The 21,748-nt window shown below is 40.7% G+C and overlaps 1 protein-coding gene across 2 annotated transcripts in view; it reads left to right on the top strand.

The window, feature by feature from the left end:
- Positions 1–21,748, top strand: part of TENM4 (teneurin transmembrane protein 4) — a 1,707,472-nt gene that overhangs the window by 1,424,220 nt on the left and 261,504 nt on the right. For both annotated transcript variants that reach the window (XM_069070949.1, XM_069070950.1), the window contains 2 exons: positions 11,951–12,165; positions 14,469–14,679. In XM_069070949.1, the coding sequence (XP_068927050.1) occupies positions 11,951–12,165; positions 14,469–14,679 (426 nt within the window). The remainder of the gene's footprint in view (positions 1–11,950; positions 12,166–14,468; positions 14,680–21,748) is intronic.

Below are 21,748 nucleotides of genomic sequence, written 5' to 3'. Positions count from 1 at the left end.
TTGGCCCAACAAAGTGTGGAGACCACTTATGGCTAACATTTTTTTTTTTTTACTGTAGTAGCTTCTGTCTGTTGAGGTAGGAAGGAGCCTCAGTGGGAGTCAATGACAGCAGCCCCCACCTGATGCCCCAGGCCCTTGAACTATTTGCAGATCTAGGAAAGGCAGTGGGTTTAAAGTATTAACCCTCAAGAACTTGGTCAAGGGCCTCACTGAGCAAAGTTTATTTTTTCCCTCTGTGATCTCTATCATCCAGTCTTTTAACAGAAGTAGAGGAGACTAAGCTATCTATGATCTCCCCCTCTAATGAAATTATAGTTTGTGGGCTGTGGGTTTTGCTTTGTTTTTTTCTTAAGAAGTAGGAGGTACAGATAAAATGGGGAAAAAATGTACCAGCTTACTGGGTTACTTTAATTGGAGTACTTTTGCTTAAAGGGATTAGCTATCATTACTAATGCAAATAGAAATCCTGTTTAGAAATCCTTCTAAAATCTGGTCAGCATCAACTGTGATTTACTCCACTCAATAAAACCAGGTACTGAACTTTCTCTCTCTGTCGCTCTTAATTGGTTTGTAACATATATGGGGTCTCTGGTCAAGTTGGGGCCTGTACGGGTTTGTCCTTTAATTCTGTGAGCGTTCTAAATCCCGTGGCCCCTATAGCTTTGGGGGCTTCAGACTCTCCCATAATGCTGCTTTTCCAATTCATTTCAAAGGGCATCAGAAAAAGAAAGACCTCTGCTCACATAGAAAGTCAGTGCCAACTCTGAAGACTTTGCAGTAGGGAGAGAAACAGCTGGGTCTAGTGGGGAGAGCAGTGGCCTTACAATGAGGAAGTATGCCCAGTATAAGTGACTTACTTGTCATGCAACCCTAGGCAAGTAGCTGACTCCTCTACACACCAATAGCTAGCATTTATATAGTACCTGAAGATTTCCAAAGCACTTTACAAATATTCTCTCATTTGGTCCTGAAAATAACCATGGGAGTTTTTATTATTATTATTCAAAATCATAACTAGCGTTTATATAATGCTTACTATTTGCCAAGCTCTGTACTAAGCCCTTTACAATTCTTATCTCATTGATGCTCACAGTAACCCTGGGAAATGTGTTATTTATCCCCATTTTACAGTTGGGGAAACTGAGACAGAGGTGAAGTGACTTGCCCAGGGTCACACAACTAGTTAGAGATTAGATTTTAATTTAGGTCCTCCTAAAGGCCCAGCATGCTCTCTTTGCTGCCCCACCTGGCTCTCTGGGAGTCATCGTGGGTACAGAGTAAAGAGCCCTTATTCTGGAGTCAGAGGACCTGAATTCTCTTTTTCTCTCTTCTGCTGTTTATTATCTGGGTGACCTTAGGCAAGCCTCTTGGCTAAAAGACAATGGTCTGCTGAGTCCCTCCTGGCTTTGGACCTGAGATCCTAGGATCCTTTGTTCATCACAGGACTGTTGTAACAAAATTGCTTTATGGACCTTGCTTAACACACTGGGTAAACATGGGTTATTAAATTATTATTAACTGTAAGGGGCTTAGAAAAAAGAGCCATTATTACTGTTTAGGGGTGTTGGACGTTCCAAGAGCAATTAGGGAAATCCACTTGAGTCCAGTAAAATTCAGAGCTGCCTCCCTCCCCCATATAATGAATGCAGATGCTGAATTTTTTTTCAGGGGAAAAAATGTATAGGTATTTAAAATCCTCCTTCCTTAGAATCATGCAGTTATTTATGATTTATACATATTGTTGTTGAGAACGGTTTATGGTTTATATATTGTAAGTGTATATAAACTCTTGTGCTTGTGCCTGTTGTTTTCCCTGAGAGAATGTAAGCTCCTTGAGGGCAAGCACTCTTTCCTTCTAAATTTGTATCTTCGGCACAGTGCCTGGGGATGAAATGATACTAAATACAACGTGCTTTCTGAATGGTCGAATCACAGAATTATAAAATTGGGAAGAATCCGAAAGTCATTTGGTGCAATTCCGTGCATTTATATTTTAACCATATTAGCATCTTGGAATTTCTGTAGTGCTTTAAAGGTTTACAAAGGGCTTTTCTCACATAACTCTGTGAAGTAAGTAGGGCAGATATTATCCCCATTTGACAGAAGAAACTGAGACCCAGAAGGGTTAGATGACTTTCAAACAGTTGTAGGATGTCAAGTGGTAGAGCCAAGACTCAAACTTCTGTGTGTGTGTGTGTACACACGCATGTATCTATGTATGTGTGTACATATATGTGTATGCATATATGTATATACACACGTGTATATGTGACTATGTGTGGAAAAATGATGATCTCCAAAGTTATAGCTCATAAAATATATTCATCACAACAACCCTGTGAGGAAAATGGAGAACAAAGGGTATTGTTCCCTTCTTTAGTTGAAGTAATCAACACTGAGAAGTGGGGAGGGATTTGGCCAAGGTCACACTGCCAGCAGGGAGCAGATCAGGCACTCTAACCCAGATCCTCTGACATTCCCGCTTGGTGGGTATTTCTGCTGCCTCCCTACGTCATGTATGTATATAACACACCCAGATCCCTACCCAGTATTTTGCATGAACATAGGCTCTTTGATGGGAACAACATAAAAATTGCATTTCAGACTGGGATTTTGAAAGTGAACATAGCCATCTCTGGATAGTCCTGGGCTCTAGACACAAAAGCCTTCCCTAGTAAGCCTGGGTCAACTTAGGCTGTTTATTAATGGTGGGAGAGGGACCCCAGACCTTAAGCAAACAAGCTTTCTGCTGATTGAATCATATGGGCAGGGATAGCTTTTTCTCCTTCTGTAATGAAAGCAAAATTGCCCATCAGTGCTGCATTCCCTCCTCCCTGTCAGAATGGAGCCGTTTATTTTGATAACCAAATAAATTTCAGACAGTCACTAAGGAGACTAAAGTATTGTAAGTATAAGTTAATGCATTGGAAGCAAAAATAACACGTAAACTACAAAATGGAATGGGAATAGGAACTCAGTGGTGCTGCCCCAATACAATTACGAAATGTTCCGAAGACACCCAGGCCAGGTGTCCCAGATTTCCTGTGTCCGATGCTCTTTTACTCTATGTCCTTCTTTCTCCTCCTCACTTCCCCAAGCCCATTTTGCAGGTGAGAAAACTGAGACTCATGGTTTCATGATTTAGAACTTGAAGGGACCTTAGTGGTCATTAAGTCCAAACCCCTTCATTTTACAGATGAGAAAACTGAGGCCTAGAAAGGTGGTATGACTTGCCCAGGGTCACACAGATAGTAAATATCTAAGGTGGGATTTGAACTCACCCCTTTAGGACTACAGATCAAGATCACTCACTCAGGGCACTCCTGGAAGGCAAAAGGTATGTGAAAGTAGTAAAAGGATTTCAACTTGTCTCAGCCAAGGTCAACAGATCTCCTAGGGGAAAAAAACAACTTTTGATTTGATGGTTAGAGAATCATGTACTATACTCTATTATTTGTCCACAGGCTGTCCCTATACTCTTTTTCCCAGCCCTATAATGACAACCATAGCTCACATTTTTGTCTTGCTCTGCAGTTTCTGAGTTCTTTCCTCACTGACACCTGGTGAGGTAGGTAGGTAGTGTTAGAGACTTTTATGCCCATTTTGCAGATGAGGAAACTGAAATTCAGAGAAGAGTGTAACCAGTGCTCAGCTGTACAACCCCCTTATGAGGCAGGCCATGGCATCTTTGGATCTGAGCAAGAAGGGACCACAGAGATCATCTAGACTGTCCAAGTGACTTTTCCAGACTCAGAGTTGGGTTTCATACCCAGGTTCCCAGACTCCAAATCCAGTACTCATTCTGTGACATCATGTAGTACTGCATGAATTCTCTTGGTCTAGTTAAAGATAAGGAAATGATTTATTGTAAAGATAAGGGACTTGCTAGCTCTCAAGGCTAGTAATGATACAACAGAGACAGAAACCCAGGGTATGGTGAAGTGGGAAAATCAAAAACAGAAAAGCTGCCTCAGAGGCCCTGGGTGGATATTCTCACCCTGATGCTTGGCTCTCTTGGCTCTCAAAGAAGTGGTTTGGGCCAGATGAGCTCTAAAGTCCTTTTTGAAGATGGGGATTCTTAAATCTCTGTGTCATGGACCCCTTTGGTGTTCTGATGAAGGCTATGGACCCATTCTCAGAATAACATTTTTATATCATTGAGTGAAATGCTAAACTTAGACATTCGTGAAAATGAGTTCATTATTTTCCCATCAAAATTCCTGCAGCACATGTTAAGAGTCCCTTTAAAGGCCTTTAAAGATTTTCAAGGACAAAATATTTTGTACCCTGCTGCCTCTCCCCTGTAACTTGGGAAGGAAGGAAAGCCTGCTGACCTCAGGATGTTTGACCATTGTATCTTGGACTAACCTACTTATGTCGACTCTGAGTGCTAGACTCAGGAATCTCACTGCAGACACGTACTAGCTGTGCAACCCTGGACAAATTCCTGTTCCTCTTTGGGCCTCAGTTTCCTCATCTGTAAAATGGAGGTAATAGTAACACCCATCTCATTAGGTAAGGGTTAAATGAAATCACATATATAAAGGACTTTGCAAACCTTAAAGTGCTATCAAAATCCTGACTATTCTTAATAATAATTATTATTTCTTACAAGATCATAGGTCTAGACATGGAAAGGACCTCAGAAACTACCAACCTGCTCCTTGTACTGATGAGGAAATGGAAGCCAAAAGATGCTTAATGATTCATTTAATATTAGTCACTAAAAATAAATAACACAGCTTAGAATTTGAATCCAGTTTCCCTGGTTCCAGAGCCAACCCTTCCTGCTATACTAGTGAGTGTAGAGTTAAGAGAATGACCTTAGCAAGTCACTTTTTAACTCTTTGTTGTACTAGTGGAGTTTCCAAGGTAATCCTTGATACTAAATTGCTACATGTCTGTAAGACTCAGTTTTCCCATCTGTAAAATGGTTATAATATTACCCATAGTACTTTTTCCCTCCACTAGTTATGATGAGAATCAACCACTATAATGTATGTAAAGTACATTGGTAGCTATTAAATTAAATGAGTGTCACTTGTTATTATCACATAACAGACTTTGAAACTTCTTGTTTAGCCATTTTTCAGTTGTTTACCTCTTCGTGACCCCATTTTGGGATTTTATTAGCAAAGATATAGGAGTGGTTTGTCATTTCCTTCTCCACTCATTTTATAGATGGGGAAACTAAAGCACACAGGGTTAAGTGACTTGCCCAAGGTCATACAGCTAGTATCTGAGGCCTAATTTAAACTCATAGAGATGGGTCTTCCTGACTCCAGGCCCATTACTCTATACACCTCGTTGCCCCAATCTGGATCCAAATCCAGCTCTTTTTGCCCCATACCATGTTATTCACCTCCTTTCATTTTTGACAGATTTGGGAACATTCCCTAGATTGGGATTTTCCATTTTGATAGTTCTGTTTTCTGTACAATAGTATATTCAGCCCCGTACTCTCTCCAAAGCCATCCAGGGAGAATATTTTCTACTTACCTCCTCATCTGGGACAGGAAGACAAACGAATTCACCCTTGGCCTGTAGAAGTTTATATGATTTGTCTGTAAGAGTTTATCCAACCTTCCAGAGTGAATGAATGAGGCCATGGGACAGTATTGGCAGCCATAGCAAAGTTAATGGAAGGAACACTGTCATTAGAGGCAAAGGGCCCAGGTTCAGCTACTGACTGCTACTTAACAAAAGACCCCAGTGACTTTGGATAAGTCCCTTTTCAAAGTTTCATTTCTCTCACCTGTAAAATGAGAAGGGTTGGATTTAATGGTCTGTCTTAGGTCTCTTCCAGCTCTAAACCAATGATTCTATAAATAATTTTCCCCCTCCTGCCCTCAGTTTCCTCATATGTAAAATGGGGTTAAAAACCACTCCAACTCACTTCCTGGGAAGAAAATACCCTTTTCTCCTGAAATGTGAGCTGTTATTTTAAAGGCCACAAGAAAAGTGGAGAGGATACAGTTTTCTAGCAAAGTGGTAAAATGCAAAAGCAGTTTCTAAGTAGGGCTATTTATTTTCCTGTGTAGAACTGGCTTTATTCAGGGAAATCCTACTTCAAATCTGCCTTGTATCCCACCCACCCATTTCCCCCATGACAAGAAATATCTCCTTAGGAAGAGCTAACTTGGCCCCATTTCTTCTTTCCATGATAAATGCTTCAGTTCCCAGAATCCAATGGATTATTCCTTAAACTCCCCCCCCCCTCCGAAATCCTCCTGCCTCTGTCCCCCCAGCAGCTCTTCTGTTCACATCTCAGGACAAGGGCTTTGTTGTATGGGGTCCCCAGAAATCAAACCAGGGAACATTCCTTCCCAGGAATTTGTTTTCCCTTTTTCAGCTTTTTATGAATCAGACTTCTGTCCATGAACTTTCTGAACCATAGCAGCTATGGGTGTTATATTTTATAAGTGCAAGGGACTGGGGAGCATTCCTACCATTTGGACTTAAATGCAAACCCTTTTCCCTGCTCGTGGCAGAGGAATCAGTGGGTACTTTTAATGGTGGTGTGCATTTCAACTTTTTAAAAATTATATATATAATTTTAATTAAAATGACATTTAGCAGTTTGAAGCTAAAAACCTGATGTTTCTGCTGAGGAGTTTGCCTGGGAATGACAACATATGGAGTTTAACATTTAAATTGAATTTTATTATTTAAAACAGTAAAATATTTTATTGCCACAACAATGCCCCAACAGCCACCATTTCACCATTAAATGTGCATTGTGAGGGTACTTGACAGGAGTTCTTAACTGCTGCAAAAGGCATTTTCATTCCTTATTCCCCAGATGCAGTTTACAAAAAGTTTCTCCTTACGTGCTTCCTTTACAGATGACTTTTTGTTCTCCCAAGTGTCTCCAGACAGCTCTGACAACAACAACAAATCCCAGGAATTCGGATATATCCAGTCGTGCCCTTTAATAGCACATGAGAAAATAATCGCTCCCATTTTATAGAGTGTTTTACAAAGCACTCTCCTTGCCCGGCCGCCTGCAGTGAGGAAAGAGCTGATGCAAGTGTTACTGTCCCTTCCTTACACTTAACAGCTCACGTTTAGTCATTGCACATTCGACCCATTTGAACGCACATTTGTAAAGTGGGCCTACTATGCCCCCCAAACTTCATTAGTTCTGGGGTTAGATATAGAGACCAAGAGAAAAAGAGACAGACAGATAAAGAGTGGGGGGAGCGGGGTTAGGGAGAGGTAGGTAGGGAGAGACAAGGGAAAGGAAGGAAAGAGGAGGAGAGGAAGGAAGGGGAGGAAAGAGAGAGAAAGGAGAAAGAGGAGAGAGAAAAGGGAAGGAAAGAAGGAGAGGGGAGAGGGATAGAGATAGAGAAAGAGGAAGGAAGAGAGAAAGAAACAGAGAGAGGAAGGGGATGGGGCAGGGGGAGAGAAAATGTGAAAATGAGAATGACTGTTCCTTCCCTCAGAGAGCTCACAATCTGGGAAGTGTTTCTGTTTTATGACAAACGCCCATAAAGTTAGTAGGTAGTGGCATAGAATGCTGGGCCTGGAGTCAGGAAGACTTGAGTTCAAATTCAGTTTCAGATGCGTGTTAGCTGTGTGACCTTGGGCAAATCATTTAACCCCTATCTGTCTCAACTGTGAAATGGAGTGAAAATAATAGCAACTGTTTCCAAATCTTGTTATGTGGATCAAATGAGATAATATTTTTAAAGCACTTAACATGGTGCCTGGCACATAGTGAACACTTAATAAATGTTTTCCCTCCCCTCCCCTACCTTCTCCTCCCTTCCCCCTACCTTTCCCTACCCTCCCCATCCCTTCCCTTCTTTTCCTGTCCCCTCCTTTGCCCTCTCCTCTCCTGTCCTTCCTTTCCTCTCCTGTCCTGTCCTGTCCTTTCTTCCTTCTTAAAGCCTCAGCATCTTCATATGTAATATGGAAAAGGTAACACTTTTTACAGATGGGCAGCCAGAGATGCATAGAAGTTAAATTTCGTGTGCAGCCACCATTATAGTATGTGCTTGGTCAGTTGAACTTCACTTATTTAGGGCTCCAAGTCCAGGGCAATGGAAAGAATGGCCTAGATTTGGGATCATGCAGCCCGGCTTCAGGTCCGAGCTCTGGCACTGAGCAGCAGAGGGACTTTGGGCAAATCTTTTGGTCTTTTTTTCAAAAAGCATCTGTTAAGTACTACACGTTGTGCTGGGCTCTGGAGATACAAATTAAACAACTAAACAGTCCCTGTCCTCAAGGGGATTATCGTCTATGGAGGAAAACAGCATATGGCTGTATATCAATAGATACAGAATATACACATATCCGAGACAGTTTCAGGTTTGGGGGAGAGGCACTAGCATGGGGGAATCAGAAGAGTCCTCTCCTGTTGGATACAGAGTATCACGTATAGAGTGGGCATCATAATTCTCTCATTTCCTGACTCACAGGGTTGTTGTGAAGAACATACTTTGTAAATCTTAAAGTGCTCTAAAAATGTGAGTTATTGTTGTCATTTGTGGTCATTACTCTGCATTGAGACGTACTTTGTCTTGATTCGAATGTCTCCACCCAGACTGCTGGCCCAGCTCCGTTCCTAGAAAGGCTTGAAGTCTGGCAGGAAATCCTAACATACACTTTTCCAAAACAAGTGTGTTTAATTATCCGGGGCAAGCAGCCTGATAAGCAGTGTTTTTATCTTCCATCTCTCTTCCTGTCACTCCAAATGCCTTCGGATTCTTTAGTGGTTACAGAAGTGGCCTGGAGACAGAGCTCCTGGCCTGTGCTCTATCTTCACTCCAGAGTGTTCCTCTCCTGGAGGTGAAGATGGCTAGTTCACTCTCACTAGAAAAGATGGCTGGTTCACTCTCCAGTCCTGCCATTCCCCTTCCAACAGACCCTGAGGGAAGTCAGATGACTTTGCCAGTGCCTGGCCCAAACACGTATCTTTTGGTCAGTCATGTATTGAAGATCAGAGACTGACTTAACAAAGTAATAAAAACTAATTGTAATAATTCATAGTTAGGTTCAGAGGAATTAGAGTTGAATGAGACCTCAGAGACTGAGAGGAAACTGCTTTATTTTACAAGGATGAAAACTGAGGCTCAGAGTGAAATGATTTACCCATAGTCACACAAATTATGAGTGGCAGCTTTGGGATTTGGACCTGTGCCCTCTGACTCCAGGCCCAGTGCTTTAGACCCTAAAACATGATTCTGCGTTGCACTGACCTTCTTCCCTCTGACCCTGTGACAGGTTTCCTGTTCCCATTCCCATTTCTCAGCCATAAAATGGGAATTTGGTAGATGAGGAGACAGGGTCAGGGAAAGGTGAATGGACTCATCTAGAGTCCATAGCTAGGAACTATCAGAACGAATCAAGGTCTAATGACCCTGAATTCAAAGCTCTTTCTCCTAGAACCCATTCTAAGTGACTGAAGATAATCCATTGTGTGTTTTTTTGGAACAGTATTTGGGGAACCTTTTGGTTCTAGGCAGTGTGAATGGAGGCCTCTGAAAAAACCTTTGCATTCTAGTAAGCCTTCTAGAGGGGGCCACTCCTGCCCTTATTTCATTAGAGGGGGGGCTGTGTCAGGTCAGTGACTTCCCTCTCCTAACTTTATCTCTGCCTTCCTCAGGCCTCTCCTTTCTGGAGTCACAAAGGCTAGTGTTCTCCAAGGGAAGGTATAACCTGGGATAGGAGATGCCATCTTCTACCAAACTCCTGGCCTCCCCCTCATCCTCTGACAACCTGCCCCCCCCCAAAGAAAGTGCAAGGGAGATGCTGTAGCAACCTTGGTCTTAAACTAACTCTCTCCCTGCAGAAACCAAGATCAAGCCAGAGGTTTGAATGTGTGGCACTTCCAGAGGCTGAGTAAATTTGGACAAGTCAAGGAAGAAAGTTGAGTTTGATAGACCATGTAGGAACCCATTCTAGCAGACAGTAAAATTCTTTCTCATGGAATGGGAGAGAACTCTTGTAAGATGGAAAACAGGCAGGTTAATGGTAATTTTCTGGTTTTTGAGTGACTGAAGTAGATTGGACCCCTAGCCAGAGTGATTTGGGGCCATCTGTAGTATTGTCCTGATTTCATTCATTCCAACAAAGAAGAGAAAATGGTCACCCAGATAATGCTTTACTGATCTTTGTGTTCAAGACCTGCTTTCTAAAAAGCCCAGAAAGCATCTCTGATGCTTAACTGCCTTTGTGACATTGGATCAGTCATTTAAGCCCTCTGGGCCTCAATTTCCTTATCTGGAAAATAAAGGGATTGAACTAGCTAGTCTCTGAGGTGCTCTTCTAGCTCCAGACCAATGATCTTGTAGTTTCCCACTAGAGGTTTTAACATTCCTACTTTGACGGACTCAGTAGGAAAGAGCTCTCCATTTGAAGCCATGAGATGTAGATTTGATTGCTGGCTCACCTATGACCTTGGGCTTCCCAACTGTGAACCTCAGTCTCTTCTTCCCCTGTTAAAGAGCTCTGACTTTGGATTTGGGAGAGACCTGGGTTCACATCTCGTCTCTTACTAAGTTTGTGACAATGGGCAAGTCACATAACTTCTTTGTTTTCTCATCTGTAAAATGGGGTCAATAACACAGTTGACTAAGTTTTTGAGGGGATCAAATGAGACACTGTATATAAAGCTCTTTGTAAACACCTCAGATAGCCTTAGCTATTATTATTGTTAATTGTTAAAATGGAAGGGGATGAGTTTGACCAAATAATCTCAAAGCATCTTTTCAGCCTCTTCCTGTAGTGTACCTGCCTCCCCTCCCTACTCCACCCCCATTTAATCCATGGTCGTACCAATGGAATTCTACAGCATTTTATTAATCCATTATTCTCTTCCTACTTCAACAAAGTTGCCATCCTGGTACTTAGTTACTGAATATGTCATCTTGTTTTGGCATGACCGGTTACTATTCTCAGTGCAGGGTGATCTGCCCATAACATACCACCCACTCTAAAACTGTTATTTTGAGTTGGAAATTTATTAATCACACCTATTTTCTTTCTCTTGCTATTTTGAGTGTGTGCTTTTACACATACTACACACATCCACAAAATTGTATATAACAGCAAATTATTATTTTTAGAATCAAAACATAGCAAGCTGTGGAGTTATGCAGTAAACAGATGGGCCTTGGGGAGGACCCATGCTGCTTTGGAGACATGCATATTTCTAGCAGAAAAACCTGAGCCAAGAAAGAACCATGAGGCACCATGGTTTAGTAGGAAGAGCTCTGGATTTGGGGTTGTGTTGGCTTCCAATCCTGACTCCAGTACTCCCTTTTTAGCTCTGTGATCTTGAGTAATTATGCTTCTTCTCTGGGGATCAGTTTCTCCATCAGTAAAATGAGAATTATGACAGTGTAGAGTTATGGATAGAGGTCTGGACTTATGTTGAGAAGATACTGACTAACTTGAACAAGTCTCTGACCATCAATTCTCTCAGATATAAGGGAGGTATTGATGTTACCGCTTCACCAGGTAGTTGTGAAGAAAGACTTCAACAAATGGAATCAGATATAGTAGACAGGTGCAAGTCCTAAGCCTTCTGAGAACTTGCGAGTCCTCTAAACACTGTTGAAATGACTACTCTTATTACTTACTTTAGGTTCTGAGAAGCTATGTGCATCTCCTAGGTCTTGAATTTACCAAATATGTGACATTAGGCAGATTGCCAACTCTCCATTTCCTCGTCTGTAAGGCAGAAGTAGTAATTTTTTACACTGACTCCCTTGAAGGGAAATCACTCTATAAATTAGAGTTATTATTGTTGTCTTTAAAAAAGAAAGTTACAAATGTTTTGACTCTCCATTTTGAGTGAAGACCTTGGACATGGAACCATTCAGAAGGCCATGAGTCAACGCTTCATAATCTGTATGCTCAAGGGTGCCTCATGTCTTTATTTGATTGTGAATTAATTAGACTTCTGTTGTGTTTTTTTCCCCTCCCACCCCTGTCTTTCTAGGAAAGCCTAGTAGTTTCTTTCCAGAGGAGAGTTTTATCGACTCGGGAGAAATCGACGTGGGGAGAAGGGCGTCCCAGAAAATCCCTCCAGGCATTTTTTGGAGATCTCAGGTGTTCATAGATCACCCAGTGCATCTGAAATTCAACGTGTCCTTGGGAAAAGCAGCTCTGGTTGGGATTTATGGCAGAAAAGGCCTTCCTCCTTCACACACACAGGTAATCAGGAGTCCTCATTGATGGGTTTCCTCCAGTCTACTCATATCCAGGGGCATCAACTCTATGTCCTAAGCAGGAAGTATTCATCTCAACTGTTTACTTTATTATTTAATTTATTTACTTCAGCTTGTTAATTTTTTTGGGAATATCACTTCATCTCTTGGCCTTCACTTTCTCATCTGTAAAATGGAGTTGGACTAAATGCCTCATAAAATCCTATCTAGCTGTAAAGGTCTATAATTCTAACTCCAAATATTATATTCTCTTGTATTATCTCCTGCCATACCTGAAATCTCAAACTGGTAAGGTTTCTTTTTTAATCCCTATAGATTTTTAAGCATAGGTTCCCCATTGTCCATAAGATGAAGTACAGACTCCTTAGCTTAACATTCAGGGCCCCTTCACAGTGTGGTTCCAGACTAGAAGATGTAGTTTTGGGGGCAATTAGGTGAGACAGAGAGAGAGAGAGAGAGAGAGAGAGAGTCCAGTCCTAAATCCTACAAATACTAAATGTAACTTTCCAAGCAGCATTCTCCATCTACCTATTGCCCTTTCCACATTCTAGACAAACTAAGCTGCTCACTGTCAGTCCATCTCATCCCGTCCCTGCTTCTCTCTTACCATTTGCACATGCATAGACGATAATCCCACCTGATCTCTGCCTGTGGAAATCCTCTCTTCCTTCAAGTCACAGCCCCATGGCCACCTCCTCCATGGGGCCTCCCTACCTCATTCTTGGGCTAGAAGGAAGCTCTCCCTCCCCTGTCTGTCATTATCTTCTTGATCTCTCCTACCACATTAAATTTTGTGTCACATTGATAAGTAAACAGACAGATACATATATACATAAATGTGTATATACGTGTATATACACATATGTATCATGTCCCCCCATTAGACTGTAAACTCCTTGAGGGCAGGGAATCTGTCACTCTTCAGTTCTGTAGCCATAGTGCCAGGCACAGTGTGCTACACATTGTAGGAGTGTGACAATGTCTGTTGAACTGAGTTCGTGATAAAGAAGATTTAGAAAAATTTCTCATTAGCCCTTTCTAGCAACACATTTCTCACATAACGACAAAATCTTAGATTTAGAAGAGATTTCAGAGGCCGTTTACCATTTCAAAGGCCATTCTTATTAGACTAAAATCCCCTCTGTGATATTCCCAATGAGTAGTCATTCATGAGTCTGCTTCCTTCAGCTGTTGCCTCTTGGTAAAAAAAAAAAAAAAAGGGGGGTGGACTAAAATGTCGGGGGCCGTTCTAGATCTAAATCCCTAGGTTTCCTTCCTCAACATAGTTGCCTCCTTTCCTTCTTCCCTCTCTACCTCTTTCTCTTTTTTCCTTCTTGAATTCATCTCCTCTCCAAAAAAAGTGATATTTTATCATTTTTATATATTTTTCTTACAGACTTAACAGTGATCAACAAACATTTAAACAGAAGAACAAAAAAGGAATTGTATATAAAATCCAACTTCTGTTATATAAGTTTTGTTTTTCAAAGTTTATATCAGCTAATTATTTAGCAACATTGTCCAATTTATGTCCTCTTCTGAACTTCTTTTTGTTTTCCATTGAATTTTTAAAATATTATATTGTTTTTCTTCCTTTTTCCTTCCTTCCTCCCTCCCCCTTCTTTCTTTCTTTTTCTTCCCCTTATATCTCTGTCACATCTCACTAACTTCTCCCTCCCCCCTCCTAGATGCCTTCCTTGTAAAAAATAAATATAATCAAGAAAAACAAAAGAAAAACTGTTTGACCATGCCCAAAAATGTGTGTCTCGTTCTGTACCTCTGGTCTATCACATCACATGGGAGGCAAGCTTCATCATTGGCCTTTGAAAGTCATATTGGTCATCACATTGATTAAAATTCTTAAGTCTTTCAAAGTTATTTTCTTTTAAGTTACAGGGAAATTTAAAAAGAAAAATCTGTCTAGGATGATTGATGTGTGGTCTAATTTAGAGGCAGAGGAAATAATGGATCCTTCAGGTTTATTCTAGCTCTGGAATTCAGGTAGTTATACTGTGCCCAACAGTATAAAAATCAGCCATGGATGTGGCAGGAGAAGGATGGGGGTAGGGGGGAATGCAGTTATTCTGAATTCACTAATGGACAAGATTCCCAAGAGAAATGCAGTTTGGGAAGTTTGTGTTGGTTAATCAACCATCAAATGGCATTAACCTCTCTCCCATCTCCCATCTTGGATTTCCTTACATTAAAAACCTAGGACAGACATTTGGAGTTAACCTAAAACAGCCTGCTGATTTTCTTCTCTCCCTTCCTTTTTTCTTTATTCTTTAGTTTGATTTTGTGGAACTCTTGGATGGGAGGCGACTCTTAACTCAGGAGGTGAGGAGTTTGGAAGGCCCTCAACGCCAGTCCCGAGGCTCTGTCCCTCCCTCCAGCCATGAGACTGGCTTCATTCAATATTTGGATTCCGGGATTTGGCACCTGGCTTTCTACAATGATGGAAAGGAATCTGAAGTCGTTTCATTTCTCACAACTGCTATTGGTAAGGGAATTAAAGATATCACGTTTCCCCATACTCACTTTGGTATCTCTGTGGATAGATCACCATATCTGTTTCACTACATATATGGACAAAGGGAGGTATAACTCTTCTCCATATTGTCTTTGGTCATGTTTCTGTGGAATACAGATGTGGGATGAGTAGGAAATAATTTTTTCCATGTCCACACTGTTATTTTTGTAAAAAGATGGGGCAAGTTTATTTATTCATCTTGTATTTGATAGGATTTTTTAAAAATACAAATTATGCCTTCTAATGTAGCACAAGCGTGACTTTTCTTCCCGGTATTATTTGATATAGCCCAACAAATTCTAGTTTTGACAAGAAACAAAATCAGAGGTATAAACATCACCAAAATGGAGATGAAATAATTCCTATTTGCAGATTATATGAAGCTATGTTTAGAAAATCCCAGAGAATCAAGAAAGACAGAAATTGAATTAATAAATACTATAAAGTTTTTTTATATTTGCCTTTTAAAAATATTCATTTATTTATCATTAGTATTAAACATTCACTTTTATAAAATTTGAGTTCTAAATTTTTTCTCCTTCCTCCCCTCCCCCCTGCCTAAGACAGCAGGCAATCTGATATAGGCTATATATGTACAATCATACTAAACATATTTCCACATTAGTCATGTTGTGAAAGAAGAATCAGAACAAAATGGAAAAACCATGAGAAAGAAAAAAATAAAATAGCATTCTCTGATCTGCATTCAGATTCCATAGTTCTTTCTCTGGGCATGTATAGCATTTTCCATCATGAGTCTTTCGGAATTGTCTTAAATCATTGCATTGCTCAGAAGAGCTGAGTCTAACAAAGTTGGTCACGGCACAATGTTGCTGTTACTGTGTACAGCTTTCTCTTGATGCTGCTCACTTCACTCAGCATCAGTTTTTGCAAGTCTTTCCAGGTTTTTCTGAAATCTACCTACTCAACATTTCTTATGGAACAATAGTATTTCATTACATTCATACACCATAACTTGTTCAGCCATTCCCCAGTTAATGGGCATCCTCTCAATTTCTAATTCTTTGTCACCACAAAAAGAGTTTCTATAAATATTTTTGTAAATGTTAGTCCTTTTCCTATTTGCATGATCTCTTTGGGATATAGACCTAGTAGTGGTATTGCTAGATCAAAGGGTATGTGCAATTTTATAGCGCTTTGGGCATAGTTCCAAATTGCTTTCCAGAATTGGTTGGATCAGTTCACAACTCCACCAACAGTGCATCAATGTTCAAATTTTCCCATATCATCTCTAATATTTATCATTTTCTTTTTTTGTCATGTTAGCCAATGTGATAGGTGTGATGTGGTACTTTAGAGTCGTTTTGATTTGCATTTCTCTAATTGATAGTGATTTAGAGCATTTTTTCTTATGACTATAGATAGCTTTAATTTCTTCATTTGAAAACTGCCTGTTCAATATCCTTTGACCATTTATCAATTAGGGAATGACTTGAATTCTTATAAATTTGACTCAGTTCTCTATATATTTTAGAAATGAGGCCTTTCTCAGAGACAGTGACTGTAGAAATGATTTTCTAGCTTTCTGCTTCACTTCTAATCTTGGTTGCATTGGTTTTGTTTGTGCAAAAACTTTTTAATGTAATGTAATCAAAATTATGATGGGCTAAGTTCAGACACATTTACTTTGTTGTCTGTTTGGACAGAAGGATGGCTTGGATAGAGAGATGACCAGCTACTTGGGTTGGCTCCTTTTAAAATTCTGAAATGTCTCAAATGCTTTGCTCTCTACCCACCTCCCCCCACCTTTGTGTTTTCAATGTGGTTGCTCATTTCTCTTAATGGTAATTTGTCCAGTTGTTTTTGTTGTTGTTAATTTGATCTTTTTCAATGAATAAAGAAATCTATTTTCTCTCCTCCCATCTTCCCTCATTGGAAAAGAAAAAAAAACAGACAAAAACCCTAGTAACAAGCAACATAAGTTCCTTCACTGGTCACGGCCACACAATCTGTGCATATTGAGCCCGTTCCCTCTTTGTCAGGAGGTGGCTTCATCATCATTCCCTTGGAATCGTTATTGGCCATGACCTTGGTCATCACTCTTAATTCTTTTACAGTTGCTGCTTCTACAATGCAGTTGTCACTGCATCAGTTATATTCCTGGTTCTGGCCCTGATGACTAGTGGTGGGACAACCCAATCCATAGATCAGGCAGAAGGAATGGAAAGATTGTGTGTCTTATCAATCATGGCTGCTGAGGGGAGTATTCCAGCCAAAAAGCAGGTGACCTTTCCAGGGGTATGTGGGGGAGAAAAGAAGGGAAGGAAGAGAATAGGCATCTATAGAGCACCTGCTGTGTACCAGGCCCTGTGCTAAGCACTTTACAAATATTACTGCCTTTGATCTTCTTCCTTGAGTCAACAGGGAAACAAGGGCTATTTGCAGAAGAAAAACCAGTTGAGCTTTATTTTCCCTTCTGATCTGCCCTCATTACAGTGGGGCAGAGAAAGAAAATGAAACAAACAGTATAATACAACAAACATTTCAGTGCTACTGTTTGGAGAGCGTTCTTGGAGCTCTGATGAGTTGCCAAAATTGAGCTAAATAAGACAAATTTGTTTTCTTTAAAACTCAGCTCAAGTGCTGCCCCCTACAAGAAGCCTTCCCTGATTCCACCAGGTGGTTCTTCTCCCTAACCCTTCACTCCTGCCCAATTATTTTGTATTTGTTTTTATATAATTTTTGTTTGTTTGTTTGTTTTGGAGAAACACCAGGTGGTATAGTGAATGGATAGAGGCCTGTCTAGACTCTCAGCCTGGTGCTGTTTCCATTGTCCAATTCTGCCTCTCTAAATATGAGATGTTGTTATTATTGAATGAGATGGTGAGGGATGTGTACTTCTATGACAGCTCAAAGGCAGAAACAAGGAAATTGTGCACAAAGAAATTCTCATGAAAATGTAGGCTGTAGCATCATTATTTATTCTTTTTTGAAAAATTCTGCCCCCGCAGTTCTCCACAGTAATTATTTAATAGGTTCATTTTATTTTCTTTCATGCAAAACCATTCTGGGTCCAGGGCTGCCATTAGTCTCTCTCCCCAAAGAGGTGTTGGTGTTGAGTCTCAGCTGTCTGCGGTAGTTACCTGAGAAGTGGGAGTTGTAATTTGTCTTGGCAGGTTAATTAAAAGTTTAGGTCTAGTTATAGTGAAGTCATTATATTCCCAATATACAGTTTTCCCTCTCAAGTTTGCTTAATGCATACAATGGAACCTGACCCATCATAGCATTGCATTCCAAAATTCAAATAGAACATTTAAGCAGATCTCAGCTGTCAGAATCAGAGGTATTCATGTCTGTTTGTAATTAAGTAACAGGAGAAATAATTATGTTTAATTTAACAAATGGAGATATTGTGTATGTTTTTCCTTTTTCCCCATCTAATTCAGTCCAGCTGATGATTTTAAATTAAACGAGTTTATCTTTCACTATGAAAAATCTGAAAGCACTTTCCAAAGGATATATGTAAATATATACAAGCAGGCACACACACAGCCCGTGTTTGCAAAGCACAATATGAATGAGATGAATTTGGACACGTTCATTCATTCAGGAAACGTTTACGATCAAAGGATTTAAAGCAAGAGGGGACCTTAGAGAAGGTCCAGTGTAATCCAACACCCACATTTTATAAATGGGGTAACTCAGCTCAATGAGATGCCTTTCTCAGACTCCTAATCCCTCCCCCCTGAGATTACCTTTTATTTACACTGCGTGCATCTTGTATTCAGCAAGTTATCATTTGGCATGTTGTCTCTTCTGGTAGAGTGTGAGTTCCGAGGGCAGGGACAGAACCTTTCTTTGTATTCCCAGTGTTGAGTGCACTTCCTGGCACATAATAGGTTCTTTTTAAATAGTTGCTGACTGACTGACTGACTGATTTCCTCTAGGTCCCAGAGTACAAAGTAGAGCCAAGATTTCAGCCCAGATTTTCTGACTGTTAATTCATTGCTCTCGTCAGTTCATTTATCAGGTGTTTCGTGTATGCAGGGTCTTTGCTAAGACCCTCTGCCCTCATGGAGCATACAGTCTAACGGAAGATGAGAAACAGACAATCACAACGCACAATATTGAACACTAAGCATACAACACAAGGCCTCTGCAAGGTTTGAGGGTAAAGGCACTCACTGATTTGAGGGTATCAGCGAATGGTTCTTGGAAGAGGTAGTATTTGATGCCCTTGAACCCCACCATCTGACATGTAGAGAAAAATAAGGCAAGCCAGTGAGGAAAGAATATTTTTTATAGTATTTCAAGTATGATGTCATTTCAGGTGGAAGGAATCAATTCTAGAGCATTCCACTATGATCTCTGCTCCTACTCCCAAGGACATTCTCTGCTTATTTATCAGGCCCGTGCCCAGTGATATTCTCAGGCTATCTCTACTTACTGTGTTGGAAAGCAGGGCCAATGTCTCTATCAGTGCCCTTACTGCTGGCCAGCTGCTCTGGCTCAGTTGTGTTAATATTGGCTGCCAGGCCCTCTTTAACCACCATGCACTGAATCTCTTTAATTTCACAAGATACGGCTTCTGGTATTACCTTTCAAATCTTCTTCATCCCAAGAGCCATCTTCAAATATATGAAAAGAAATTAGACTTGTTATAGCTAGGACCAAAGGAATAAAGGTCGCCCCATATCATACAGGGGAGTTGGACGACATTGGATATTGAATTAGATGCCGTGAGACAGCATGGAGAAGTGTTTAGAGTTCTGGATAGGAAGAGCTGGGTTTGATCTACCTCAACCACTGACGATATGACCTTAGGAAAGTCATTTCCCTTTACTTCAGTTTCTTCATAAAATGAAGACGTTGGATGTGAAATCCTTTAAGGTCCCTTCCTGTTCTGAATCTGTGATCTTATGATCCTTCACTTCCAACATGTAATTTTTCTCTTGGGCTTACTCAAGAGTAAGGGAATTCTATCGTCAACTCCTCTGCTGATTTTCCCAGAAATCTGGTTGGGGAACTTCCACCATCTTTGCCACATCTTCCATTTTAGGACTTTTCATTGTGGGGTAAGGAAAGGCATTCTCATTAGCTGCCATCTTTGCAAAGGTCGCCTCATCCTCCAGAACAGGGTTTCTTACCATTTTTCTATGTCATGGATCCTTTTGTCTCTTCAGAATAATGTTTTTAAATGCACAGGATAAAATGGAGATTTACAAAAGAAGCCTACTATTTTGAAATGTAATTATCAAATTTAAAAAAAAAAACAAATAAATTCATGGATCCCCAGGTTAAAAACTCCTATTTTAGACTAACTTTTCTAGGTGATAGAATATACTGAAAAGAGCCTTGGATTTAAGTCAGAAGGCCTAGGTTTAATTTCTAGGTGTGCTGTTTCTTCCCTATAGGTCACTTTACCTCTAGGCCTCATTTTCCTTATCTGTACAATGACAGGGTTTCACCAGTTAATTTCTATCTTCTACCCCATTATTGTTTGATCTTATAGTTTCCTTCAGTTCACAATACCCTTCTTTCTTGCCCATTGTCCAGTCATTCTTCCTTTGGGGCTAACCCAGCTGAGGATAATATTGCTGAATTGGCCAAATAGCACAGGTAGTTGAGGTATAGAGGTGAGGAGACAGAATGAGAGTCTCCCCCATTCTTTGCCTCTTTTATACTTTCCTCCCATTCTAGGTAGAGTATGGTCACGAGATAGCCAGTCCTACTCCTGCCTCTGTTCTAGACCGTCTGGGTTCTCGGTGTTCTGTCTCAGATAAGATCTTGAGATGTCAATGTACTGCTTGATTCTAGACCATCCCCTCAACTTCTGACAGTTAATTCAATAATTCAGTATAATTAGTACCTTTTTAAATTAACTTTAAAAATATTATTTTCAGTTCCTAATTCTTTCTCTTCTTCCAACTTGTCCACCCATTAAGAAGGCAAGCAATACTATTCCCTCAATGAGTATCTATTAAGTGTCCATTAAGGGCCAGTTAGCTGTGTCTGGGATAAAATTTGAACTCAGGTCCTCTGCATGACTGAAAAACTCCTCCCATTCTGTATGTACTCCATGTCCTCCCTTGTTTAGCAGTCATTCAGTTGTGACTGATTCTATCTGACGCCATGGACAGGGGTTTTCTTGGCAAAGATACTGGAGTGGTTTGCCATTTCCTTCTCCAGTGTGTCCCCCTTTTACAGATGAGGAAATGAGGCAAATAGAGGTTGTGACTTGCCCAGGGTCACACAGCTTTTGTCTGAAGCTGGATTTGAAATCAGATCTTACTGACTCTTGGCCCAGCACTCTATCCACTGTACCACCTAGCTGCCCCACCTCTGGGTCCTCTATATAGTCCTATATTTGCATGCCTTTGCTTATACTGTTGGCCATGCCTAGAACACCCTTCCCCTTCCTCCATCTCTAGTCAGGCTTGAAAACTAAATTCACATAAGTACCTCTTACAGGATTGCAGTCCTCATAATCATTGAGGAATCCCCCACCCTTCACCCCCACTTCACCTAACACTTTGCTTCCGCCATTTTAATGAACCAATCCAGCATTCCTTCACACTATAGTCATTTGGAAATGCTGTGTATCACCACCACCACTCACATCGCCCCCCCCCTGCTTAATTGAGGCCATGTACTACACATGCCTTGGGAAGTCTCCCAGCTTGAGCACAGTAATTTGCACCCTGGTGCTTAATAAATTGGGGGTGGGGCAGTATACCAGCCAGAAGGCTTCAGCTCTGGGATATGTGCCTGTCATTCAAGGCCCTGCCTGGCCAGCTAATCTCAGAAAGCCTCATGAACAACTTAGCTTCAGGGCAATACGGAAACTCAAAAGGGGCACTGTGGACCTGTGATCCACATCAACGTTGGGCTCTCCCACATCGGTGAGATCACAGGGTATTGAAGTAACAAGAAGAGAGAGAATCCTTCCCTTTAAACTCCCTAAAAAAAGACTTTTCAGTCCATCCTTGTTGTATTTACACCAAAATGCAGCTGGTGCAGAAAAAAGTACTGGGAACATTTTAGAAATAATTAGAATGATCGGTGATGTTGTCACTAT

Source organism: Petaurus breviceps, unplaced genomic scaffold, assembly GCF_028583685.1.
Source record: "Petaurus breviceps papuanus isolate PSGF00001 unplaced genomic scaffold, PetGlider_PUasm1.0 90823, whole genome shotgun sequence".
NCBI classification, from domain to species: Eukaryota; Metazoa; Chordata; class Mammalia; order Diprotodontia; family Petauridae; genus Petaurus; species Petaurus breviceps.
Note: the sequence above shows the minus strand (reverse complement) of the source record. Positions and strands in the feature narration are given on the sequence as shown.